Here is a 23,516-nt window from a genome sequence, read left to right as displayed (position 1 = left end):
AAAGTCCAAGTCTCAGCTGCATAAGTCAGTATGGCTACATTGTACATTTTCTATATTATCTCTTTACTTTTCCTTGGTACTTCTTTTTTTTTTTTTGCTAGGGGCTTTACGTCGCACCAACACAGATAGGTCTTATGGCGACGATGGGATAGGAAAGGCCTAGGAGTTGGAAGGAAGCGGCCGTGGCCTTAATTAAGGTACAGCCCCAGCATTTGCCTGGTGTGAAAATGGGAAACCACGGAAAACCATTTTCAGGGCTGCCGATAGTGGGATTCGAACCTACTATCTCCCGGATGCAAGCTCACAGCCGCGCGCCTCTACACGCACGGCCAACTCGCCCGGTGGTACTTCTTTGCTCCAAACAAGTTTCCTTACACTTTCGTAGAATGTTGTACCTTCCTGCTATTCTCCATGTCCACCCTAGCATTTTGCATTAATTCACTTCCTTGGTATTTAAAGCTGTCCACAATTTCTAGACTCTTGACTTCTTGTTTTTTTCTGTACTGATTTTCATGTCATACTTCTCAACTTTTTTTGTTCAGTACATCTAGTTGTTGTTGCACTTCTTTGCTTTTTCTTTCCTCAGATCACAACAGTGTCTGCAAATAGCCGTATCTTCATCTCTTTATCTCCATAGGCGCTTCCTTTTTTTCCTTTACAATTTCGTCCATGACCATAATAAACAACTGAGGTGAGAGCACACTCCCCTGTCTTAGTCCAGTCTTATTGCTAAACCATTCTGTCTTTGCAAACTGAAGTCAGTACTCTGCTCACACAGTTGTTGTACATTGCTTGCACCATTTCTAACATTTCTCTTCCGAGTGTCTTTTTAACCATGGTTTCCCATGGGGACTCCTCTCATCATATGCCTTTTCTATATGTATGAAAGTCATGACCAGATGTTTTCCATATTCCCACTTTTTTTTTCCATCAGCTGTCTCATGCTAAAGAAGGCTCCATTGTACACTAGTGTCCGAAAGTTAAGCATAAGTTACGAGTAAGCAGGGCAACAGGAAATACACTGCAAATCGCACGACAGAGTTCACTCTGTGTAGGAAAGGAGTGTTCCCTGCTCTGACTAGCGGCGTAACCACAAGGCAAACACAGCCTGTGTCCCATATACCCTCAGTTGTGTTTGCCCTGTTATAGTGTGCGGAGTGTAGCCTTGTGCTGAACGTGACAACATAATGTCACAAAGACGCCATTTGGACCCCATTTTGCAATGTAGAATACTCTGCCTCCTGGAAGCAGGCCAGACATATTGAATGTGCCTTAAAGAGTCATTTCCAGGCTTTGGAGATGACTTTGAGACACGGGAAATGTTAGTCATAGGCCAGTACCGGGTCGACCAAGGATAACCACCCCACAACACGACCGATATCTGGCCTCAACCACCCATCGAAATCGGAGTGCACCTGCAAGACAATTGTTGGCGGAGCTTGCAGCCGTCTCAGGGGTTCCCGTTTCCCGGCAAACTGTGTACCGGAGGCTCAGAACAGCAGGGCTGTTTGCCTGACGTCCAGTGGTGTGCGTCCCGCTCACTCCAGCATAGAGACGGACCCGTTTACTGTGGAGCCGTCAACATTGAAACTGGACCATGAATGAGCTGGAGAGAACCGGGTAGCCAATACAACCACAGGAACATCGTGGAACGGGCGGTGTGGTGGGGGTGGTGGTGTCATGGCATGGGGCGGCATCATATTGAATGGCCGTACAGACCTGCACATCTTCATGGGTGGTCTGAGGAACACTGTTAACGCTCAGAGATACAGGGATGAGGTACTGAGACCACAAGTTTGACTCTTCAGAGGTGCGGTTGGTCCAGATTTCCTCTTAATGGACGATAATGCCCGACCACACCATGCTGCTCTGGTGGATGAATTTCTGGCTGGGGAAGACATAAATCGCATGGACTGGCCAACGAGGTCTGTGGATCTGAATCCTATAGAATATGCCTGGAATGCATTGGGGAGGTGAATTGCATCCTGTCAGCCTCCATCAAGGACCCTCCAAGACCTTCGCATTGCCCTTTCGGAGGAATGGGATCAACTGTCACAAGAGCTCTTGGACCATCTGATAGAGAGTATGCCACGTTGCTGCAAAGCATGTGTGGCCATTAGGTGTAACCATATACCTTATTAACAGCTTATTTTGTTGTGGAAGACATTGCTAAATTTTGGTAGTTGTTGTCAAAGGTGTACCTTAGCTATCAGAACGTTTCCGACACACTTTTTTTGACAATATGTGTGACATGGGGTGTGAGTCAGCTTCCGTTTGTTCAGCAATCCGTCAGACATTCCTATCAGGTGGTATGGCCTCGTTTAGTGATTATACTTACCTTTTGGACACTAGTGTAGATCTTCCACTCCTTAAAACATATTGTTCCTCTTGTAACTCTCCTTCAATCTTGCTTCTCATTCTTCTTTCTAATATCCATTCCAGTATTTTAACTACCTGTGATATAAGTGTGATTCCTCTATAGTTACCACAAAATTTCTTGTTCCCTTTCTTAAACACTGGTATTATTATCCCCTTTTTCTAGTCTTCGGGTACACATTTGTGTTTCCACATACACTTTCGTAGTCGGTACAACCATTGCATACCAACAGGACAAGCAGCTTTTATCACTTCCACACTGATTTCACCCATCCTTGTTGCTTTTCCCCATCTTCTTTTGTACTGCTAACTCCACCTCCAGCATTGTTTTATCATCATCTGTTGTTGAGTCCTCACACTTTATTGCTTCTATCTCCCCTGTACACTTGATCACATTCAATAACTTAGCAAAATACTCCTTCCATCATCTCTTCTGGGTGTGTTGACAATTACACATCTTTTTCACTAGCTTTGTGATAACTCTCCCTGTCCTCTTACTACTTATAAGTCCATAGAGCATCCTTTTATTGCCACTTACATCCACTTCCATTTTTTGTATAAATTCTTCACAACTCCTCTTCTACCACCTTCTTACATCTCCATTTGTAGTTGAGATACTTCATTTTGCTTTCTTCCATTCCAGGAATCATTAATGAACAAGGGGAGTGTGCATGTGAGGATCTTCAAAAGGCAGAAGTATTCAGTCAGCAGTATGTAAACATTGTGGGTTACAAGGATAATGTCCAGATAGAGGAGGTGACTAATGCTAAAGAAGTATTCAAATTTACGTATGATAACAATGAAATGTACAATAAGATAATAAAACTTGAAAAATAGAAAAGCGGCTGGAATTGATAAGATTTCTGGCGATATACCAAAGACAGTGGGTTGGGATATAGTAGCATATCTGAAGTACCTATTTGATTATTGTTTGCATGAAAGAATGAATGCAATGGAGAGTAGCTATAGTAGCCCCTGTGTATAAAGGAAAGGGTGATAGACATAAACTGAAAATTGCAGGCCAGTAAGTTTGACATGCGTCGCATGTAACCTGAGGGAAGGCATTCTCTCTGATTGTATTAGGCATGTTTGCAAAATCAATAACTAGTTCGATAGATAAGGTTTAGGAAAGGTTATTCCACTGAAGCTCAACTTGTAGGATTCCAGCAAGATATAGCAGATGTCTTGGATTCAGGTCAAATGGACTGTATCACGATTGACCTTTCTAAAGCATTTGATAGGGTGGATCATGGGAGACTACTGGCAAAAATGAGTGCAATTGGACTAGACAAAAGAGTGGCTGAATGGGTTGCTATATTTCTAGAAAACAGATCTCAGAGAATTAGAGTAGGCGAAGCTTTATCCGGCCCTGTAATAATTAAGAGGGGAATTCCTCAAGGCAGTATTTTTGGACCTTTTGTTTTCTGATATATATATATATAAATGAATTGAGTAAAGAAGTGGAATCAGAGATAAGGCTTTTTGCAGATGATGTTATTCTGTATAGAGTAATAAATAAGTTACAAGATTGTGAGCAACTGCAAAATGACCTCGATAATGTTGCGAGATGGACAGCAGGCAATGGTATGATGATAAACGGGGTTAAAAGTCAGGTTGTGAGTTTCACAAATAGGAAAAGTTCTCTCAGTTTTAATTACTGCGTTGATGGGGTGAAAGTTCCTTTTGGGGGTTATTGTAAGTATTCAGGTGTTAAAATAACGAAAGATCTTCATTGGGTTAATCACATAAGTGGGATTGTAAATAAAGGGTACAGATCTCTGCACATGGTTATAAGGGTATTTAGGGGTTGTAGTAAGAATGTAAAGGAGAGGGCATATAAGTCTCTGGTAAGATAGAGTATGGTTCGAATGTATGGGACCCTCACCAGGATTACTTGATTCAAGAACTGGAAAAAATCAAAAGAATAGCAGCTTGATGTGTTCTGGGTGATTTCCGACAGAAGAGTAGCATTACAAAAATGTTGCTAAGTTTGGGCAGGGAAGGTTTGGGAGAAATAAGATCAGCTGCTCGACTAAGAGAACAAATTGGGGCAAATATTCATTTATAGGAAGGGGAGTTAGGGATTGGAATAACTTACCAAGGGAGATGTTCAATAAATTTCCAGTTTCTGAGAAATCATTTAAGAAAAGGCTAGGAAAAACAACGGATAGGGAATCTGCCACCTGGGCTACAGCCCTAAATGCAGTACAATATTGATTTATTGATTGATGGACTGTTTGATCTCGGTTCCATTCTCACCAGGCTGCCTTCTTTTCTTTCACCACTTTCCTCAGTTCCTCATTCCACCATGGTGTCTCCTTTTCTTTCACTCTTGTAGATGTCCTGCCACAAGCACTCTCTGCTGCACTAACAAATACCTTTTTAAAATTGGCCCACTCTTCTTCTACATTTTCCACTTGAGTAACTGGGATTTGCTGCTTCAATATCTCCTGAAAATCTTCCTGTACATTTTTGCCTTTCTATTTCCATTCTTTTATTTGACTTCCTCTTATCTCTTTTAGTTTTTCCATTTTTCCTAACCGGAATTTTGCCACCACAACTCTATGGTTCCCATCGAATGCTTCTCCTGGTAAAGCTGTCACATCCATCAGCTTCCTGCGATTTGTCCTTTTCACCAAAAAGTAGTCAAGTACTGATTTTCTTCTGTCACCCCACCCAAATCTCGTTATTTTCCTGCGGTTTTTCTTTCGAAACCCTGTATTTCCCTCAATAAGTCCATTCCTTTCACAGAAGTCCACTAGTTCCTCTCCTTCACGATTCACGATTTTCCCATATCCATATGGTCTAATGACTTCTTTGTTTCCTTGCCTCTCGTTTCTGACCTGTGCATTCAGATCTCCCACAATAACCACTTCCACACCTGAAATTTCTCTTTCGACTTTTCCAAGAGTTCTTCAGTATCTTCTTCCCTGTTACCCGTCTGTGGTGCATACGCTTGTATGAAGTCCATTACTTTATTCTTCATCTTTAGTCTAATCTTCATTATTCTGTCACTCACACATTCTACCACTTCAACATATTCCTCCAATTGCTTTGAAATGATTAGTCCCACTCTGTTTATTACCTCTTGGCCACCACTCCAGTATACAGAGTATCCTTTCCTAAATTTCTTCCTTCCATTACCTTTCCATTTCACTTCACTCGGTCTCATCATTTCCACCTTCTCCTTCTCCATGAAATCTACTGCTTCCTCTGTCTTTCCTATCAGGGTCATTAGATTTACTGTTCCTGTCTTGTTGTTGGGTACTGGTTGCCCATTCCTCACAGTTCCCCCAGTACCCTGAGTACTGCACGTCGCCTTAAACAGGGGAGGCTGTAACGTTTTCCGAGGTTGATTTTCTAGTACCGTACCATATATAAGCTATTATTAAGATGGAGTCACCACTCCCATAGCTGTTCTTTATCTCTCTTATTTGCATTTGAAGATGGATCTTGAAAAAGGTATAAATGGGCTTCTTGTTTAGCATTGATTATACACTGCTGTCACCAAACCAGTCTTGTCTTACCTTTTCCTTAAATCCCATGGTTTTCTCAGCTGATTCTGTGTTTACTTTCTGCAATGTAGCCCATTCCTCCTCTACGTTTTTTGTATTGACTGGAACATTTGCCAACATGTCGGAGATCACGGTGTGGAAATTCATGGCAATGGATCCATCTTGAAGTTTAGATGCACGGTGTTTGAAAATGCTTGGGTGGTTTATGGCAAAGACTGTTTCTAAGTTGAGAGAATAGTAGCTTGTGATCTTTCCAGCAGTTATAGGCGTTTCTAGCTGTCCTGGTGATTAGGACATCCTTCTTATCACATTGTCGAGTGATGATGTAATCAAGAATGTGCCAATGCAAGGGTGCATCAATGTGGTCTTGAAGCAATTAGGTTATGTTCAGTACATAGACCGAGAAGCAGCAATATGTTTACATGGCAGTTACAGAGTCCGTGTTTGCCCATCACATTTTCCCATAGCAGATTATCCTTTCCAACTCTTGCATTGAAGTCGCCTACCTTATCCTTAGTTGGTACGTTGAGATGGTTGTGGAAAGCAACTTATAGAACTTGTTCATAGCATCTTCATCGGCATCTGCGGAGAGTGGTATACAGATAGTCTTAGGTCTTCAACTAATTACATTTGGAACAAATTTGTGATTAGCAACTATATTTGTCATCATGGCAAAACCAACACCATGAATACAGTGCTTGGTATCTTCCTTACCCTTCCAAAAAATGGTATATCCTGTACTGGATTCCAAAATTTAGCCCTCGCTGGATAATCTTGTTTCAGTCAAGGCAGCTACATCAATATTCAGTCTAGAAAGCTCGTGGGCAACAAGAGCTCTTCTTTCAGATCTGCCGCTCTCTTCCATGTCAAGCAGTGTTCGGGCATTCCATTTTACAATTATAAATTGTTTTCCTTGATTGTTTCAACCGCATATGGGGTGCCCCACTGGGTGCAGTCACCCAGCCAGACAGAAAAGTAACTTCCTATGTTTAACCATCATTTTCTAGGGCCTTCTCCATTGTGGGTGGGCAGCAGTGATCCTAAATAGGCTTGCCCAAACACAAGTGCGGAACTGAATTCCCAGGTAGTCAGAATTCTTAGAAAGACGACCATCATACACCTGCTGTCAACGTGCAGGTCCAAACTGAAGGCTTCTGGTATCACCCGAGAACCTGCCTCCACCATCCATATCCCATCACCGTTGAACTTGGAGTGAAAAATGACAGCTGAAGAAAGTGCCACTTGCTTGGATTTGTTTAAGGTGGATCGCAGCTTGCCAGGAAGTGACCCACACACTATGATTTCGGATTCATTCACAACGGCACACATGCCGTGCCAAACACCCAAACTGCAATGGACTGCCGCTGACTCGTAAAAAGCTGAGCAGCACCTTCATAGCCAGTCCACCTGGTATTTTCTCATCCGCTTCACTCACCATACCGAAGCCCATCTTCTCCGCCGAGTAAACTGTTGAGTAATAGTATTTCAGTAGCATTTCCTCTACTGAGGGACCGTCAGCACTCCTAAAGAGCCTTATCTGGCCGAAGCCATTGGCCTCTTTAGATTTACTCTAATTAATTGGGCAGATGACCTTCAGTGTTAGGCCCCTTTAAAGAACAAGCATCATCACAACAAGCATCACTCTAATTAATCCCAGAGTTCAGGACTGCCTCTTCTGCCATCTCCACCATACTGAAGTCCACCTTCTCCGCCGTAGATGCCGTTGAGGTCTTCCCTCGTAACCGTGAGCTGGAACCCTTACCAGATGTTACACACCGGGTCAGTGTGCTCTGGGACTCGCATAGGCAGGAGCGCCACTCCCTGGGTAGGGCTGCCTCCGAAGATTGTCCCTACCTCCTTCCTAACCCTTGGAACATACGCTGTAAGTATTGGAAAAGGAACAGCCAAGTGCATAAGTTAACATTTAAAACAGGAACAAAGAATTTAATCAATACTGAGTACATACCTTTATAATGTTATTGTGTTTCAGATGGTGGTATCTTTGGTAAAATTCCCATGGCAGTAGCTGGGCGTGGACGCGGAATACCTCTAGAAATTAAGGAAAATAAAGTACCTGGTGCTGGACGAGGTGAGTATCTTTTCTGTTATTTATTACTGTTAAATATATTACCTTATTCATAACTACCATTGCCTTACAGCTTTATTATTATTATTATTATTATTATTATTATTATTATTAGCTTTGCTCATATTGTCACAGGTTGCTAGATACTGTAGTTACTTGCAAAGAAAAAATCATCTTGTGTTCCACTTTATTTCCTGGTATCAAGCACCAATCTTACAGCTTCATCGAAGCTGATCATTCCTACCTTCTGAATTTATTATTTTATCCATTATGTTTTATTTTAGTCCATATTGACTTTTTTAGAACAACACTGAGTCATCACCACCGCGTAATCGTCGCATCCTTTATTTTCAATAAAAAATTTGGATTTTAAGTTTTCATCGCATATTCAAATTTTGTTCCCCAAACCGCTTTTAAAAAGTAAACAGAACTGCAGTGTAAATTGCATATGAAAGCGCAATTTAAATACGTGTATGGCGTATGGGGAGTTTAGCAACACAGTCATGTTTGCAAGATGTCGGTACAACTTTCGCCAAATTCATTGCCATCCTTTTGAATATTGAATTTTCACGACTGCATTGTAATCAAAATACACTTTCAACTTGTTAGGTCATGTTACATACATTTAGTACGTGTTAAAGAGATGTTAAGTAGAGAACAAAAATGGCCAACAGGACATCAGTGGGATCCGAACCCACAACCGACGTGAAATCGGGATCAGGAGGTTGTGGGTTTGGATCCCACTGGTGTCTGGTTGGCCATTTTTGTTCCGTTCTTAACATCTCTTCAACACGTACTAAATCTACGTAACACGACCTAATAAGTTGAAAGTTTATTTCGATATGGGACTTAACCCTCAACAATGCAGAGACTACTTCAGAGGACCGGGATCCCACATTGTTGATCAGCTGTGTTCCTGTCACGTTGTCAGACAATGCTGCCGCTCTGACAAACACATGTATAGAATAGTTTGTGTTTTTTTAACTTTTCTTTTAATTTCTACCTTTTCATTCACGGAAAATTTTCTCTCTTCAGCTCTGTTTCCATACTGCCCAGCAAAGACAATTACGTTTAGCTTGAAGGCCGCAAAATAGTTTCTGTAATTACCCATGATCACAAATAAATGCTTCACACTTTAATGTATGGCTATGCAAATTACTGACCATAGCTGTTCAGTATTATTGTATTATAAAAACAAAATATTTCTACAAACATGCCAAAAAAAAAAAAAAACTTAAATTCTCACACACGTCTATAGTACAGTTATCACATCGCTCATAAACACACACATGCATCTGTACATTCCAGATCAGTTGATACTTCTGCGAGAGTACCTAATAAATACGAAACAGGGAAAACCTACATTATACCCCCCAGGACATGGAGAGGCCCACCTGTGGTGAATTACAAGGAGGGGTGTACTTACTCGTAAATTTCCTAGTACCGGAATGTTTGATTATGTATCAATCAATTACTACTGATCTGCATTTAGGTGAATGATTTCAAAGAAGTAGGAAATTTATTGAACATCCCTTGGTAAGTTATTCCAATCCCTAACTCCTCTTCCTATAAACTAATATTTGCCCCAATTTGTTCTCTTGAATTCTAACTTGATCTTCATATTGTGATCTTTCCTACTTTTAAAGACACCACTGAAACTTATCCATCTACTAATGTCATTCCATGCCATCTCTCCACTGACAGCTCGGAACATACCACGTAAATAAAGAACTAGTATTAGGTTTAATGGTCCACCCAGTCAGTACATCCATATGATTAAGTTTGTAAATTGTAACATACCACATAGTTGAGCAGCTCGTCTCCTTTCTCCCAAGCCTTCCCAGCCCTAACTTTGCAACATTTTTGTAACGCTACTCTTTTGTCGGAAATCACTCGGAACAAATCGAGCTGCTGTTCTTTGGGTTTATTCCAGTTCTTGAATCAAGTAACCTGGTGAGGGTTCCATACACTGGAAACATACTCTTATTTGGGGTCTTACCAGAGACTTGTATGCCCTCTCCTTTACATCCTTACTACAACCCCTAAACACCCTCATAACCATGTGCAGAGATCTGTACCCTTTTTTTTTACAATCCCATTTATGTGATTACCTCAGTGAAGATCTTTCCTTATATTAACACCTAGATACTTAAAGTGAACCCCATAAGGACCTTTTACCCCATCAACGCAGTACTTAAAACTGTGGGGACTTTTCCTATTAGTGAAACTCACGATTTGACTTTTAACCCCATTTATCATCATACCATTCATTGCCTGCTGTCCGTCTCGCAACATTGTCCGGGTCATGTATTTATTACTCTATACAGAATACATCTGAAAAATGCCTTACTCTGATTTCAATTTTTTTACTCACATCATATATATATATATATATATATAAGAAAACATAAAGGTCCAATAATACTGCCTTGAGGAATTTCCCCCTTAATTATTACAGAGTCAGATAAAGCTTCGGCTACTCTAATTCTCTGAGATCTATGTTCTAGAAATGTAGCAGTCCATTCAGTCACTCTTTTGTTTAGTCCAATTGCACTCATTTTTGCCAGTAGTCTCTCGTGATCCACCGTATCAAATGCCTTAGACAGGTCAGTCGCGATACAGTCCATTTGACCTCCTGAATCCAAGACATCTGCTATATCTTGCTGGAATCCAATAAGTTGAGGGTTTGAGTTAATGGTGAATGGTTCCACCTTTTCAATACAAAGTGTGTGTTGTACAGGATACTGTTTACAACATGTTTTTATTCAAGGGACCGCCTTCGACACATTTCTGAAGCATCATCATCAGCCTAAATTACAAAAGTAACAAAAAACATGATGGGTTATGATAATGTATAAACGTAGTGACTATTACTTTTTTGTTGTAATCATTTGGCATTCTTTGGCATAATGTTGTTCTTCATCAAAGAGAGAGCCCGTTTCTTGTCATAAAATTAATCATCCAGCCTCGGCTAACCTCAGAATCCGAGACGCTAATTCCATGTGCAGCAGCTATTTCTCATCCTTTAAAATACAGCATTTCATGAGAAATGGTATATCCATTGTTGCATAACGAAATCACATATTTAAGTATGTCCTTCTCTACTTGCGGAAACTTGCCACTTTTTTGTCTGCAAAATGCTTTGCAAGGCTTGTTGGTCACGGGAAGTTCAATTTTCTGTTTCTGCCAGTAGCACACGTTGCATTCGGACATGGAATACTTGCGGCCCGCTGTCCTATTCCCGTATGTTTCGGCGTAACTGATCACTGCGAGTTTATACGATGCCGTATTACTTGAATAATACTTGCTCATTGTAAATTAATAAACAGTTTTGAGATCACAGAAAGCACATGTACCGCACCCGAAACACTTGTAAAATATGTTTGTACAAGACTGGAATAGATTATCACTAGCCACTTCTGCGCTGATTCACTCACTGAACTAGTGCAGTGGTATTTCCTACTGCCTGATAACAGCACGTTGCCCAGTATTTGGAATGCCTGGTTTTGCAATAGGAAGGCTGCTACTCGAGTAATTGACATCTTTATTTCGAAATGTATCCAGCGCTGCGTGATGGATGTTTGAAAAAGTGGGTACGTCAAATATGGGAACATTTATTTTTCTCCGCTTTGGACCCAAAAATATTGGGATGCGTAAATTATGAAAGGGCGTTAATTATTTGAGAAAGTGTGGTAGGTATCGTCCATCTGTTGTATTGTCAACAGGTACCAGTATTCTGTCTTTACATTTCATTTTTGTTTATCAGTGGATTTTTCTTGTGTAAGTTTATCTTTAAGCTATGGAGAAACGTGGGAGTTATAGGGCTTGGTCTAAACTCAAAGTGATAAAATATGCTGAAGAACATCGTAACAGAGCTGCTGGTCGAGAATTCAATGTTCGCTACTGGCGTAAACAGAAAGCTGCGCTAGAAACCGCCAACCGAACACACAAGGCATTCAGAGGGCCGAAAACTGGTAAGTTTCATGAGCTGGAAAATGAGTTGCTTCATTATGTTACAGAGTTGCAAAATGATGGCTTTATTATCTCACAGGAGATGCTACATTTCTAAGAGTGCAAACTAGCAATTAATGGAGGAATCGGCTGTTTGGATCTGAAAGTGAGCAGTGGTTGGATCCATTGATTGTGTCTGCAAAGACGAACATCTCTCTGTCAGAGAATGCCAAGCAATTTCAGCGACAAAATCATAGATTTTCATTGCCATGTGATAAGAGTGCAGAAGGAAAACAATTACCTCTTATCTCAAATTGGCAATGCAGATCAAACCCCGATAAACTTTGAAATGCCATGCAACCAAACCAAACCAAACCCCATGACACTACAGCCCTTGAAGGACCTTGGCCTACCAAGCAACCGCTGCTCAGCACGCAGGCCTGCAGATTACGAGGTGCCGTGGGTGATAAATCCAATATCACATCAGAAAGTGTTTCATCAACAAGTTTGTTCACGAACAATTTTACCCCATTGATAATATAAATTAATACCAATACATTTCATAAATGTTACTCCAGCAACGAGAACAAGTCTATCGACCATAATGACAATTATCAACTGCAGAAAATATTGAATACTGTTATGAAGTTTTAATGGCAATTATACAAGTTAAGCGGCAGGAATTGACACAACTAGCCAGATCTCAAGGGTTTTTTATTTTATTCTTATTTTTAAACAATTTTAAAAGATGTTCAACAGATGAGTTTCGGCAGTGAAATGTTAGACTGGAGAAGATTTTAGACAAAAAGTGTTAGCTTAAGACATGGTTTTATTGTTGTGTGACTTTTAAAATGTTATAAGATTATCAATTAGTTTTATAGGAGCAATTTTGAACCAAAAGAATTGTTTTATGATCTTATACAATCTTAGATTAATGATAGTTTGGCTGATGATGCTCACGAAAAGGAGCGAAACATGTACCATATAAACATCATAATAAATATGTAAGTTTGTACTATATTTTTATTGTATTGAAAAGGTGGCAATTGGCAAAACTAAAGGAATTGTATCACAAGTAGATCTTCAATACGGACAAGGAAAATGAAGTTTATAACCTGCAATTCTCAGAGATATCCATAAAACTTGAGAGAAAAAGGCAAAAAGATTTATGTAAATTTGATGAAAGGAACATGAAAAGTCATTCTTCACGTAACAATGCATGGCTCTTAGTGTCATAAGCAGTTTCATTTTTTAAATGAAACTGATGACTGGGTTTTCCTTTTAACTGAGGAGTGAGGTGAAATGTTATGACAATCCTTAACGTTTTCAGACGAACAAGACACATCTGCACTTAAACTGTGCTTAGGAATTTTGTAAGTCTTCAAAGTTCCCATCTGAGAATCCTTACTCACAATTTCGCTCCTGAATAATATAACCAAAGGGTCCCACTGAAGCAAAATCCTATCTAAACACCTTCTTAGTGATAACCATTGAGTAGGCACATGCTTCAGAATTTTTCTGATCTCTGTGTTGTGTAAAGTCTGAAATTCTCTGAACTTTTCTTTCCTCTTTGCACACCTTTCCAGACAATAAAATATATAAAGTATACTTTCATCTACATTTACGGACAAGCATGCCGCACCCTTCTCGGCAACAACATTAATTAGGTGACAAGAGCAGCCTACGATGATTATGTTACTATTTTCCCGCTTCACTCATCCTGCCACACCATTCTTTAATCCTACCATTACTGGAGCATTATCAGCACCAGGACCTAGGCAGTTTTTTAATGGAATGCAGAATTCCTGAAAAGTTGAGAGCAAAAATTGGCAATGTTAGCTCCAATAGCATCCCCTTCTTAATTAGGCACAGAGAGTAGACAACTTAGAATTTCATTGAGTTGTGGCCTAAAAAATGTTACAACAGTGGGATATATCTTCAAGTCGCTTTTATTGCTACCATCAGTAGCAACAGAGAATGCATTCACCTGCAAATGTTATACAATTTTTGCCCTTTCTTTCATGCATATTTCTGTAATGATAGCCACAGTTTTCGTTCTAGCACACCCATATCGTTTAGCGATTTCCGAATCAGGAAACATTTTGTGAGACAAAGGTCGCGCGTGATTGGTACAATTTACAGGCAGGTTATGTTCTACTATAAATGACGTAAATAACACCTCGGTATTCGTCACAGGATTTACATCTTGGTTTTTACATGAAAAGTTCAGTTTCTAGTTTCTTTCTACGCACTGAACACTCTCCTTATGTGTTTTCGTTTGTATGTGCTTGAGTATATGGCATTTCCCGGCATGTGCGAACTAAAAAATCACACCTAATTGAACATTGGTCCCTTTCTGGATTCACTCAAACACGGAAACTCTTCCCTATAAGCACTTTTAAACACTGCATCATATTTCGTTTTTCGACATTTTGGCCAAAACAAATATTAAGGCACAACAAGAGCACTTCTGTAGGTCTCGCCCCGGGTAGAACGACTATGTTTCTGAGGTCAGGTTACTCCAAAGATGTTATTCGCTTGACTCGCTTGCAAAGAGAACGACTGTATTATAGACCAAAGAGCAGCACATGACTGGCCACCGTGCCCCATACTGCCATCTGGTATCATTATTACAACTACTTTCGACCAGCCGTACTCAGCCATATATCGATAGAACGAGGATATCCGCGGGAGTTTAAAATAATACGGAAATTACGGATATTGCTCTGAAAATCGGGAGATTGGACCCGGAGATCGGGAGGAACGATGAAAAATCGGGAGTCTCCCGCTCAAATCGGGAGACTTGGCATGTCTGTAAGTGGTAATAGCGAAAATTTGTTATGCGATAGGTATGTTTATATGTTCCTAATCCAGACATAGGCTACCGTATTACACGACAAATATTCGTTACACTTCACTGTACCACTTAACAAAAAATAAATTTCTAACTTCCGAATGGAATGGGAAATAAAAGTACAAATAGACTCACTGCGTTATTCAACAATCTTGCAGCTAACCAGCAAGCAAAACTGAACATTTCTAAGGCTAACAGCTTGCTCCCCAAACGTGCAACTTATCCTGTGAAGTTCAGGTATTTAAGGCCTTTTTACATAATCACACAACTGTGGTGACAGATCTTACTACGTAATCACGCAACTGTCGTGACTATCTTACCCGAGTTAGAAATCATGTTTGTTTCACAGGGGATGATTTTTAGGCCTAGGAAAAATGTGATTGTACTGAGGGGTAATAGCAAAAATTTGTGATGCGATAAGTGAGGTATATTTATATAGATTTAATACAATGAAAATCGGCACTTCGAATTTCTGATGTGCTAAGTGGAAAAATGTATTAATGAGGAACACACAAACGAGGTTTCACTGCATATGTATTCTTTAAATTGGGAAGAAGAAAAAACTTGCTACTCCTACGAAAGTGTCACCCTGGGCCTGTAAGGCCTGTTTAAGTCTGGGCCTGCCAATCCTTATTCTGCATTTCCTGCTTCTAAAAAGGAGCTAATAACGCTTTGAAGTGAATGCACATGCTTGCCATGTTGCTTCACTAGCCAGTTCCATGCGTGCCCAACACGTCAAGAAATCAGCGGATGTTCTCGCTAACAACGAAGACTGATCAAAGTATTATCAGTAATCCGAGACTTTAATCCCATGTTGATGTTGACCAATCTTTAGATTAAACTCGGGTGACCCTTACATCATTAGACACCCTAGCGTAATAGACACCCCCTCCCTGGCTTTTTGAGACTAAAAAATGAAAAAATAAATGCCGCATATAAGACCCCCAACGTAGTTCATCAGAGAAGAACAATTCCACTTCGAAGCGGGTACAAGTCTTATTTTATCCGTATTACCCATGCGATGAAAGCTCGTTGAAGTCATGCGGTACATCTGTGTTTCGTACTTAAGAAATGTCCGCCTCCGTAGCATAGGCCTACTGCAGCTCTGATGACGTCGCACAAATAGGTGAATAGTTTCGTGTTCGACCCGCGCATTGCAAGCACGCTTCAATCATGCTGTATGTCTTTGTTTTGTTGTTAATGTCCACCAGCATAATGGTTTAATGGTTAGCACAATTAGCTGCTGTTCTCAGGAGTCTGATTTCGATGCCCAGTGCCGTACTGCCAGGGCTTTATGCATGGCGGGAAGGTTGATATGCGGTAAAAATTATGCACATAACTCCCCTCCACTGGGGGTGTGTCTAAAAAGAGCTGCACCACCTCAGGATGGGGAACCAAGTTTACTTTACTTGAGAAATATTCACAGTTGTTGCTATTAATATAGCAGGGAAGATCATTAACAAAACAATCGTTTAATATCTCGTAACTCGGGCCAGTATAGGTATTATTTTGGAAAGAAGCAAGTTTAAAACGTAATCAAAACAATCCAATCATAACAGTTGTGTTTCTCACCAACGTACCTAACAAATAATAATGTCCCCACTTACTTTTCATGCTTTTCGGAGACATCGAACAAAACATACTAGGGTATGCGGTAATAAAAAATGGAGACAATGAACGCACAAAGTTAAACATTATGATAACAAAACGCATTACCGCCACACCTGTAGTTACCCATAAATGCGGCAAACATTCCTGTTATTCATTTTTATTCCTTCCATCGTGGAACTTTTGGCACTCTCCGGGCACTTGGTAGCATACCTAACATAAACAATGTATTCTCTCTTTTCTCATTTACAGCTGTTTAGGTAAATCCTGATGTGATAAATGTAGAGAATAAGCATGAAATATACTTAAAAATAAGGATCTAGGTTTCAACAGCTGCATTTATCAAAAAAAATGCTTCCAGTCACTATGTATTACATTCAGAGGTACAACTCGTAAAAAACGCTGATTTGGCACACTATATTTGGAAGGAGTAGTTTCTGCTACACATACACCAACTGGAAATATCAGAGACCATCTCCAGAAATCATTTGGGAATATATTCTCACTGTTTGGACTCTATAGTCAGGAATGAAACTATTTTTGAAAGATTCAAGATGGGACTTTGAATGCTCTCGATTGCAGTGCATGGCTGACGAGATGGCATTGAAGATAACGTCACTTGGAATGACGACACACTGCTGGCAGGAAAGTTGGCGGCAGCACAAGACAATAATTCAAATGAAAGCAGTGATCAGGTTTATTGTGTGGTAGGCCTACTGCTCAACTGACAGAGACAAATGACTGACCATTAAGTTATTTTGTATTAATATTGCATAATATGATAATACGATACCCTTATCCCTTTTCTGTATGGGGTTGAGTATGAAGTGAAATGAATCTTCGTAGCAAGTTTTTAGACCATATGCCCTTCCTGACGTCAATCTCATCAGGGGAATTAGTGATATAAAACAAGTGACATGATATGAGTTACTGAAACTGACTATATTTACTTTATATGTTGGCTTGAAAGTCGTTTCTTTTTACATTTAAAAATACTGCCCTCTAACGAAAATGGCCAGTATAACTCAAATACATTCATAAGTTTGTTAAAGAATAATGTAGAATGATAACATGTACAATTTATAGCTCTTCATAGTCTAGAAATCATGTGTTAACTGCACAAAATTCGAAGTTATCACGTATTGGAGCCCCCTTTACATTTTATAGCTGTAAAAGTTGGGGCTGGGGGGGGGGGGGAAGGGGGTCTAGTAGGCGAGTAAATATGTTATTTATCTAAAGTTTGCTGTGTAAAGTGGTGCGAGATAACTGAGTTCTATGTTTTGTTTCGTTTTGTTTTTACAGGGCGTGGACTAGTGGACTCCTTGGCTTCCTTAAATATCATCGGAGACTGATAACAAATAATTCCACAACCCAGAGGGTTTTTTAATCTTTTTGGAAGAAGAGACCGAGCATGTATCGGAACTCGTTAGATCAGCCTGGGCGAGCTGGTGTGTCCATGCGAATCTTTTCTCTTTGTTAAATGTGTTTACTTTATATACTGTATTTTATGTTCAAAACTATAATTGGTTTTTGTTTTTGTTCATTACTGGAACAGCACTTAAATTACTGTTTCTCCAGATTAACTAGTATTTAATGTGTGTTCTCAGTCAGTACTATTTTTGAGTTTAATCTACAATAATTTATTTTGTTGTAAAAGTGTGAATGAAACCTTTCTGTTGACTGCCAGTTGAGTTTAAAGTTTCTTTTGTTATTTTTGTCCCTCATCTACATTTTGTTACCTTTCATCATTTATATGTTGCACGAGTTGGCCTAATAGTCTGGAGTGACTCTTTTGGCAAACCATTCATTAATTCAGATGGAAAGGAATGTAAAAGGGGGGGAAAAATAATTATATATAATAAATCATTTATTATAGATGTATGACCATAATTTAAATGTACTGACATAGCCAAATTTTCAGAATTCAATTGTTACATTAAAAAAAGTACAGGAATGTTCAATTATCTGTATGCTTTTAACCACACTTTGGATTATATATATATATATATATATATATAGAGAGAGAGAGAGAGAGAGAGAGAGAGAGAGAGAGAGAGAGAGAGAGAAAATAACTGCCCTTGATTACGGGTTGCCATAAAAATTAGTTTTTTCCCATTACTTCACTAATACCTGTATTATTTAATTGATTTAATAGTTTCGATAATCCCCTAAAGAGGCACTTATACACGAATGGAACCCTCGTCTTACTATACAGATGGTGATTTACGATTTGGAGTGTGTCCCTAAGAGTATTAGTGATAGGATACTAATTCCAAAACTCAAAAAATTTCAACGTAGAATTAGATATTACTCCTTGAGCACCAAACAGCAGCCCAGTCATCTCCCAGTTTTGAAATGGGATGTTGTATTTTTCCTCTAGATTTCCCTTCCTCTTCTGCTTTTGTCTTTCCTGCTTCAAATATCACATTTGGATCAATAGCGAAGATAATTTCTGCTTTCTGTCAGTTGCTTTGCCAGCATGGTTATAGGAGGGACCTGCAGATGAAATACATGGCACTACTTCAAACTTGCTCTCTTTTTTTTTTACATGGACTTAGAATTTTTTTAACTGTTCATTTCCAAATTGATATTTTAAACATTGCTAGGTTTTTCTTTCCTCAGTCTTAACCAGAGATTTTCAACAAGATTAATAACTATTCAGGCCAGTCGAATAATTATATCAGTGCCCTTCTCTTCGGGAAAATCTTGAGTCTCTCTCCCATGTTCCTTTACAGATCATGTGTTTATTGGAAGTGAGGGGCATTACATTTTTTGCTACCTTACTAGTACTTTTCAATTTTTTGTAGCTCAGTGTCCCTAGTGTCAGTAACTAGAAATGCTACTTAACCCCTTTGCACTCAGCCTATCTCCAGGGGTCCTACTCAAAGCAGCTTAGACGTTTTGTGATTTTGCTCACAGCATACTTGAGTGACGAATGGGATCGGTCTACTTTCCTTTCAAGGGGTGTCATTAATGGCAATGTAGTAAACAAAAACTAAATTGAATAATGTAATTTTTTTTACCTTTAAAAGTGTAGTTTCCTCCTCCTGAAATATTCTAAAATATTCTTGCCTCTTCAGTGACACATAGGTAGTCTATGACAGCTAATGGTGGACCTCTTGAGGATCCAACCAGCCTTCGGGCTGAATACCTAAAATACCTATACTAGTTCCTGCAGCACTACACTTAAGATGCGCCTCCGTTTGTTGCAAGTAGCTTGACTTGACAGAATGTTCCTCCGTTTTATGGTTTCTTATACTTACAGGTCTCGTCTTCAAGTGATGAATAAATATATTTAAAAAAGGAATTCATCCTTAAATAATATGTATTTGAAGGAAGAAAACCTGTGTGAACTAATAATGCCATGCATTCTGCAAGATATAGTTTAGGATGGCACTTTTTTCTTTCTTTTATGTCCTTTAAGTGGTATGTGTCTTCTTACAGTCGTTCTTCTATAATAGATGAGATGATAATCCCAAAGTTTTGTCCTGTAAAATCACAACCTACTGGTGATTGTTGTTTTTTCAAACTTCTTTGGTCCCCTGAAGTCTTTTTGAAGCCATGGAAAGTATAATTGTTGCTTTCATGAGGGATTGTCCCACTTTTTGGCTGACATGGTATGACTCCCTTGTAACAGTTATAGATAATATTTTTATACCATTTATTTTAATCAAATTGTTGAGTGTTTTTTTTAATATTTGAAATTCTTATCCTCAGCATTTTGGGCAAGGGTACAATTTTGGTGCATCACAATTAGGCTTGGCAGGTTCGATCTTGGTTCAGTCTGGTGATATTTGAAGGTGCTCAAATACGCCAGCCTCGTGTCGGTAGATTTACTAGCACGTAAAAGAACTCCTGCAGGAATAAATTCCAGCATCTCGGCATCTTCGAAAACCATAATAGTAGTTAGTGGGATATCAAGTCACTAGCACTGATTAGAAATGAATAAGCTCATGGTAGTGGTTGGTTGGTTGGACTAATGTATCCCCCCGCTATCCTTAGGAATTGCTCATGCTGGAGTCTCTGTTGACCTACAGGTCCTCATAGGTACACTTTTCTCAGGAACAATTGACCCTATAGATATGTTTGTTGTGGGTAAGCAGAAGTTATATCTTCATGAGAGGTGAATTATATTTCGATTATAATTAAAATTGTCTGATAAAATATTTAATGCAGGGAATATACAATTCCATGTTCGCTCTCTCTCTCTCTCTCTCTCTCTCTCTCTCTCTCTCTCTCTCGCTCTCGCTCTCTCGCTCTCTCCCAACTATTTATCAGTGATTGTAGAATTAAGAGATGTCCTACTCACATTTGGTTCCTGTTGTAAGGGATGGGATATGACAAATAATGGTAATCATCATCAAGTGTTCAGTCTACAGACTGGTCTGTTGTCATGAAGTAATTCCAGATCACGCTGATAGTGTAAGACCTGTCTGATGAATGGTATCCTTGGTCTTCCACAAGACAATTTACCATCGGTACAGCCCTCAGCAATAGTTGTCATTATCTGAGAATGGTGAATTAATTTCACCAGAGATCTGCTTTGTTTTACTCGAGACAGAACTTCAGCATTTGTCATCTTATCCCTTCAGGTCACTTTAATCATTCGCCAGTAACACTGCATCTCAAAAGCCTCAAGGGGTTTCACAGCAGTTTTATCATCCAGGTTTCTGAGGCATTCAGTAAAACTGACCAGACAAATGCACAGAGAGCATTGATCAGAGGGAAGAAACTGAGCTTGTTGGTGCTTGGTAATTTAGTCTTCTGCATAGAAACAATCTTAGCTTGTGCAGTCTTGCTCTTAATTTCTGTTTTACATCTTCCATCTTCAGTTCTTTTCTGGCCTAACAGAAATTTGTAACTTGTTCTACTGTGGCATCGTTTATCTTTGTAAGGTGCAAATTCAATAAAACTGATGAGAGATAGAAATCTCTGCCCCAGTTTATTGTAGAAGCATTGTAGAAGTCTGCTGACTGCCTCCCTCATACAACAGAGTGGACAAGATATGACCAAGGAGGCAGTGACTCTCTTGGTACTTCCAGTTTCTAGTGGTTCCGAACTGAAATATCTACATGATGTTCTAGCTTCTTTGACTTTCATTCCGTTCAAAATGGAAGCGTACTTTAATGGCTACTCTGATCAGTATTTGTTTGCTCCTGTATTTACTTTCAAGCCTTGGACTGTTCACATGCCTAACATTTATATTTAATAAGATGATATATATCTCTTAAGTCGTCGATTAAGAAAATTTCCCTTGCTGGGTCATAGACAAGGTGTCAACCTCGATAGGCCTAGGGCTGCTTTCAGCTAGCGAGCTTTGTCATTTTTTATTGTGAGCAGATCACTTGATATCGCTTTCAGTCAGATTAGATCAGTAAGTCAGAATTGGTACAATCTTTGCACTGAAGAGAGTCATCGCTGATTGTAGGGACGGTCTTGTGTGGCCTCCTTAATTCCATATATGGCTTTTATTGTGACTGTTTGTTCTTTCCTTCACATGGAGAAAAGTGCAGAAGGAGAAGCGAAAGAAGACAAAGGAAATATGGTCAGAGTTTTATTCAACAGACACTGTGATGGATATTGGCAGGTTAGGTCCCAACTATAAGATAAAACATAACTTTAGGCCCACAGAGAAAGAGAACGCTCATCACGGTGTATAGTGAAATGAGAAGCAAGGTGAATTGAATGTAACTAATAACTATTAAATACGTTTTTGTGTGCTATTCTACTAGACAGTCCTTGACTTACATAAATAGATCTAGGGCTCTTTGCGCAAGTCAAAATTTATATAAGTTGAATTTTTACCGTAACCTAAAATTTGTCACAAACACATATGAAAAAATATTTCTAAAATACTGTTTTTATAATACTACTTCTTATTTCAGACGTAAGTATATTTTACTTATAGCGGAAATTTCTTTATAGCGGAAATTTCTTACGCGCATATGAATTTACGTGTTAAATGTATGTAACTCTGAGACTATCTATATATATTCCTGATTTCTGAGCTATCCATTGCGGTAATGACTTTCTAGTACCAAAATTTTTACCATGCCAAGTTATTGAGAAATATCACCATTTTATTTTATATATTTTTACTTATCATTTTTATAATCAGTTTCATAATATTTACTGAAGTGAAGAATAACGGCCGAGAGGATTCGGTGTGCTGACTATACAACACGACACGTCATAATCTGCAAGCTTTCGGGCCGAGCAGCAGTCTCTTGGTAGGTCATGGCCCTTCAGAGCTGTTGCACCATGGGGTTGAGTTTGGTTTGGTTTTAGATATGACACACATGCTTACAACTATCAGAGAAGATACTATCACTTCACAGACAACAGTAGCCAACAGTAATCTCTTAGTGGGAAACAGTAGCTTACAACGCAGTTGTTGCTTAATTCAATTTTTTGCATTTTTGCCAACTATTGTGATATAAATGTACTCTCTCACTAGAATAGGAAATGTATCAATGCCTCAGGATAAATTTGACTTGTGTGTCTAAAAATAAGATCAAACACTGTTTTAATGATAATTCATATTTTAAAAATTTGGCCATGTCAGTAAATATATAGTATAATGTTCTTATAAAGTTCCTAAATGTATGAAATATATTTTATTCCTTAACTCTAGCAGGTCATGTTCTGTCCAATGCCATGTTTAACTATAAAAGGTTACATCTACTAGATATTTTACTTTGTTTTATTGTAAGATTAAAATGTTATTTGAATACCATCCATGTCAGTTACGGAAAAATTACAATGTAATCTCATTACAAAAGGAGCAATCATCCTTATCATCACCATCTCCATTCTTGCATAATCTCTACTTCATATTATCCTTAGCATTCCAAAGGTTAAATTTTGCAAATAGTTACAAATTTCATTGTGATCCGTATTGACAGTTATCAGTTACAAAATAAAACGTTTGTTAAGGTCAACCTGTTACTCGTGATGAGTTACAATTGGTCAGTACAAGTTTTTGGCTTGTTTCAAGCCATCATCAGCTGACAAACAATAGTAAAGAATAATCATTCTCTTATAAACTTAGATATTCATAAAATACTGGTACACATAAAAAACTTGACTGTTAAAACCTAAAGAAAGAACATTTAATTCTGACTAT

The 23,516-nt window shown here is 39.0% G+C and overlaps 1 protein-coding gene across 3 annotated transcripts in view; it reads left to right on the top strand.

The window, feature by feature from the left end:
• The window catches only part of LOC136883454 (protein maelstrom homolog), a 228,650-nt gene extending 210,541 nt beyond the window's left edge, over positions 1-18,109 (top strand). For all 3 annotated transcript variants that reach the window (XM_067155759.2, XM_067155761.2, XM_067155760.2), the window contains exons 12-13: positions 7,882-7,980; positions 17,693-18,109. In XM_067155759.2, the coding sequence (XP_067011860.2) occupies positions 7,882-7,980; positions 17,693-17,742 (149 nt within the window). In that variant the 3' untranslated portion in view covers positions 17,743-18,109. The remainder of the gene's footprint in view (positions 1-7,881; positions 7,981-17,692) is intronic.
• Positions 18,110-23,516: the final 5,407 nt, after the last annotated feature.

Source organism: Anabrus simplex, chromosome 11, assembly GCF_040414725.1.
Source record: "Anabrus simplex isolate iqAnaSimp1 chromosome 11, ASM4041472v1, whole genome shotgun sequence".
Taxonomy (NCBI): Eukaryota; Metazoa; Arthropoda; class Insecta; order Orthoptera; family Tettigoniidae; genus Anabrus; species Anabrus simplex.
Note: the sequence above shows the minus strand (reverse complement) of the source record. Positions and strands in the feature narration are given on the sequence as shown.